Source organism: Acomys minous, assembly GCF_964271855.1.
Source record: "Acomys minous genome assembly, chromosome: 12".
Lineage (NCBI taxonomy): Eukaryota > Metazoa > Chordata > Mammalia > Rodentia > Muridae > Acomys > Acomys minous.
Window position 1 is genome coordinate 2,167,932 of NC_140493.1, and position 4,077 is coordinate 2,172,008.

Consider the following 4,077-nt stretch of genomic DNA (forward strand, 5'->3'; position numbering starts at 1 on the left):
GGTTGGGTCCTGCCCACACCAAGAGCTCCTTCTTTTCCAGCAGGGCTGAGAGTCCTGGGAGGGCAAAGCGAGTGTGCTGACCTCGACAAGTCACAGGCCCCCCTCAGCCACAGCTCCTTAAGCGGGAATGCCAACAGAATGCTGAGAAGCACACTGCTAAGGGGAAAGGTGCCTGGGCACTTCCAGCCTCAGCCCCCCACACTGTACCCACAGCGCACAGCCTTGAGAGCCCTTTCCTCATTCCAGAACCTACCCCACATCTGCCCTAGGCCTCTTGCCCCTCCCTGGAACATTCTTTAAAACGCCAGTACTGACTAGATTCCTCCTGCCTCCACATTCCCAGGCCAACCACACACACACACACACACACACACACACACACACACACACACACACACACACACACGTCCTCTGAAGGGTTTTGCAGAGGGCTGCCAAACCCTGGACACCTCCCATCAAATTCCTGTCCCAAGAGAGTTCACAGTCCAGTGGTTCATCTGAACCCACCCCGTCCCACCGCACACACACTTGTTCACACTAAGCCACACCAAGTGTAAACCTTGCTTGCCCTCTGACTCTTCCAGCTATTGTGCTAAGAACCCTCCGGAACCCAGACACCAACAGCAGTGGACCCAGGTTCTTAGCCCAACCTGTGACCATGAATTCTGACCTGGATGCCTGGCCCTGCCATGCTGGCCCAGAGGACACTATGGCTCCTCCCACAGAGCAGGGGAAATACTCATAACTATTATTCATAGCCCTGCAATGTAAAACTCTTTCTATCTTTCTTTCTTTCTTTCTTTCTTTCTTTCTTTCTTTCTTTCTTTCTGTTTTTTTTGAGACAGCCTTGGCTGTCCTGGACTCACGTTGTAGACCAGGCTGGCCTCGAACTCACAGTGATCCACCTGCCTCTGCCTCCCAAGTGCTGGAATTAAAGGCGTGTGCCACCATGCCCGGCCCTGCATCTTCTGTTTCTTAAAGGGGGAAATTTTTTTTTCCTTGTCTTTGAATGCAAATGCTACTGATAACACTAAAAGCCATTTAGCGTTGTGCAAAGGCCACTGGGGGAGATGGCTCAGTGACAGAATGCTTGACCAGCAAGTGTGTGGGGTCCTAGTCAGCACAGGGCATAAGACTTACAAAGGACCCTGTGGCAGACAGCAGGCCGTGCTCCCGACTGTGCTCCATCCAGAGGCGTGAGAGAGATGCAGAGTGCAGCCCGCCGTTCACACAGAAGCTGCTGCCCTTGTGCCTGCTCCAACCAGGTGGAACCACTTTGTCTATATGATACAACCTTTGACCCCGAGATGTATTTCTCCCCTCCACCCTCTGTGACAGGCTCTCACCATGTGGCCCAGGCTGGCCTCAGATCACTAATGGCCCTGTCCCAGCCCTCCAAGTCCTGGGATTGCAGGCCCATGTCACCAAACTCAGTTGTTGTCTCCATCTGAAGAGAGAATACACCGAGGCACAAAGAATTTAAGTCACTCGCCGAAGCTCCCGTAGCTAGTATGTGGAAGAGCTAAGATTTGAACGGGGAGTTGGAACCACTAGATCACTTGCAAAGCATAAGGTGATGGCGGTAGGGAGGTGGGAGAAACGGCTCAGTGGTTCCGAGCACCCAGCGTGTCCCAGCGTCAGGTGGCTTCATCGCCCTGGGACTCTAGCTCCAGGGCTCGCAATACTGCAGCCTCTGCGAGCACCTGAAGGCACAGGCGTGTACACACACACACACACAAATACACAACACATATAAGTAAAGTAAACACAATTGTAAGAAGCAAATATGGTCGCACCACTCAAACTGAGGTGAAATACAGAAGCACAGAGCCAGGCCAGTCACTGCCTGTAACCCCAGCGGGATCTGACAGGGAAGGACAGCGATGTGATTTGACTCACAGTCTCATCCCGGCTTCGTGACCTTCTGGCTGACCTCTCGGAAACTCCATTTCTTTAAAATGGAGTAGGGCTCAGCGGTGGGGCCTAAGTACTGAGGAGTGTTAACATATGTCATGTGCTCCGGGCTCTGCACCCCTCAGAAGGATCCAGCAATGGAGAAGCCGACACAGCGGCTGACCAACGACACTTCGGCCGAGCCTCTCTCTTCCGGTGAGGGCGCAGAGGTAGGCATCTGTGACTTTACCTTCCCCGCTTCCTGACGCGCTTCACCATGATGTACAGCGAGCAGATGGCCAGCAGGAAGCGGGAGCTCTTCGGCAATCTGCAGGAGTTCGCCGGCCCCTCCGGGAAGCTGTCGCTGCTGGAGGTGGGCTGCGGCACCGGGGCCAACTTCAAGTTCTACCCCGCGGGGTGCAGAGTGACTTGCATCGACCCCAACCCCAACTTTGAGAAGTTCTTGTTCAAGAGCGTCGCGGAGAACCGACAGCTGCAGTTGGAGCGCTTCGTGGTGGCGGCTGGGGAGAACAAGCACCAGGTGGCCGATGGCTCGGTGGACGTGGTGGTCTGCACCCTGGTGCTGTGCTCGGTGCAGAGCCGGGGTGAGCTCCTCAGGGCGTGCTGACTACTAAGCTGGTCAGAACACCAGGCCCGCTCAAGGCAGCTGCAAGTTCAGGCACAGTTCACATTGAGGGCAACCTTGGTCACATCACCCAATTGTTAGTTCATTATTTAGTCAACAGACACGTGGAGAGCTCTGAGCTGTGCAGCAGCCCTGTGCTTCTAGCCTCAAACTGGATCACTCACTCACACAGTGATGCGTAGCTCGCAAAAGTGACAGAGCGATGGGGCTGCGGAGATGACTTAGCTGCCAAAGTGCTCGCATAAGCATGGGGGCCTTACTTTAGCTCCCCAGCGCCCGTGTAAAAAGCTGGGTGCAGAGGCGCACACCTGTAATCCCAGTGCTGTGAGGGCAAAGGCAGGGTGGCTCTGGCTGGCCATCCATCTCTGGGTTCACTGAGAGACCCTGTCTCAAAAAACTAAGGTGGACAGTGACCAAGGAAGTGACCTCAGCCGCTTGAGCCTTAGCGAAGTGGTTCTCAACCTCTGGGTTTCGACCCCTTTGAGGGTCTAAATGACCCTTTCACAGGGGTTACCTAAAAACCCTCAGAAAATACATATTACAATTATAACATTATATATAATTCATAACTAGGAAAGTTACAATTATGAAATAGCAAGGAAGTAATTTTATGGTCGGGGGTAGGGGGGTCACGGGGTTGGGGGAGGGGTTCACCATGCGGTGAGGAGCTGTGTTCAAGGGCCGCAGCCTCAGGAAGGGTGAGAACCCGCTGCTCTTGTGGCTCCCAACGTGACACCCTCTAAATCCCATCACAGAGTCCAACTTCTTCTCAGAAGACGAGAGCAGCAAATCCCCTACGGAGCAAGCCAGAACATCACCCTTCCTCAACAAATAGGAACTTGTGTGTGCGGAGATAGCCATCTCTGCTTGTCACAGGCTCCTCGGTTGTACTTTGGGGCCTCCCAGGGTTATCTGCATATCATTCTTTAGCCCTTTTCCCTGTGACAAGCGTGACTCATTGTTTCTGAGGGGAGGGGGGGAGCACGCTGGGGGGGGAAGAGAGCATGCTGGGGAAGGGGGAGAGAGCATGCTGGGGGGAGGGAGAGAGAGCATGCTGGGGGGAGAGAGCATGCTGGGGGAGGGGGAGAGAGCATGCTGGGGGAGGGGGAGAGAGCATGCTGGGGGGAGGGGGAGAGAGCATGCTGGGGGAGGGGGAGAGAGCATGCTGGGGGAGGGGGAGAGAGCATGCTGGGGCGGGGGGGGGGGGAACGGGAAGAAGAGATGGTGGGAAACAGTCTCCAGACAGGCTGCTCATGGCGTCATCTCGAGTCTTTGAATACACTGACCTTCCAGTGTTTCTTACGGCTTTACTTTTAATTGTAAAGGCATTTGATCCAAGGTGTTGTTGTTAGGGAGAGGGAGAGAGAGATGGGGGGGGCATAGTTAAAAATCAAAGGAGCCTGCACGGTGATGAACTCCCAGAACTCAGGAGGCAGAACAGGCAGATCTCTGAGTTCTAGATTAGTCTGCACAGCGAGTTCAGGCCGGACAGGGCTACACTGTGGGACACGTTGTGTGTCGTGCACACACACACACAC

The 4,077-nt window shown here is 54.5% G+C and overlaps 1 protein-coding gene across 1 annotated transcript; it reads left to right on the top strand.

Moving 5' to 3' along the window:
* The first annotated feature begins 2,127 nt into the window (after positions 1-2,127).
* On the top strand, positions 2,128-2,536 carry LOC311579083 (thiol S-methyltransferase TMT1A-like). Its single transcript, XM_084749310.1, has one exon. The coding sequence runs from the start codon at positions 2,171-2,173 to the stop codon at positions 2,519-2,521; it is 351 nt and encodes a 116-aa protein (XP_084605436.1). The 5' UTR covers positions 2,128-2,170; the 3' UTR covers positions 2,522-2,536.
* Positions 2,537-4,077: the final 1,541 nt, after the last annotated feature.

Excerpts from the sequence above, each read along its gene's own strand:
- LOC311579083 (XM_084749310.1), top strand. The coding sequence starts at position 2,171 with ATGATGTACAGCGAGCAGATGGCCAGCAGGAAGCGGGAGCTCTTCGGC.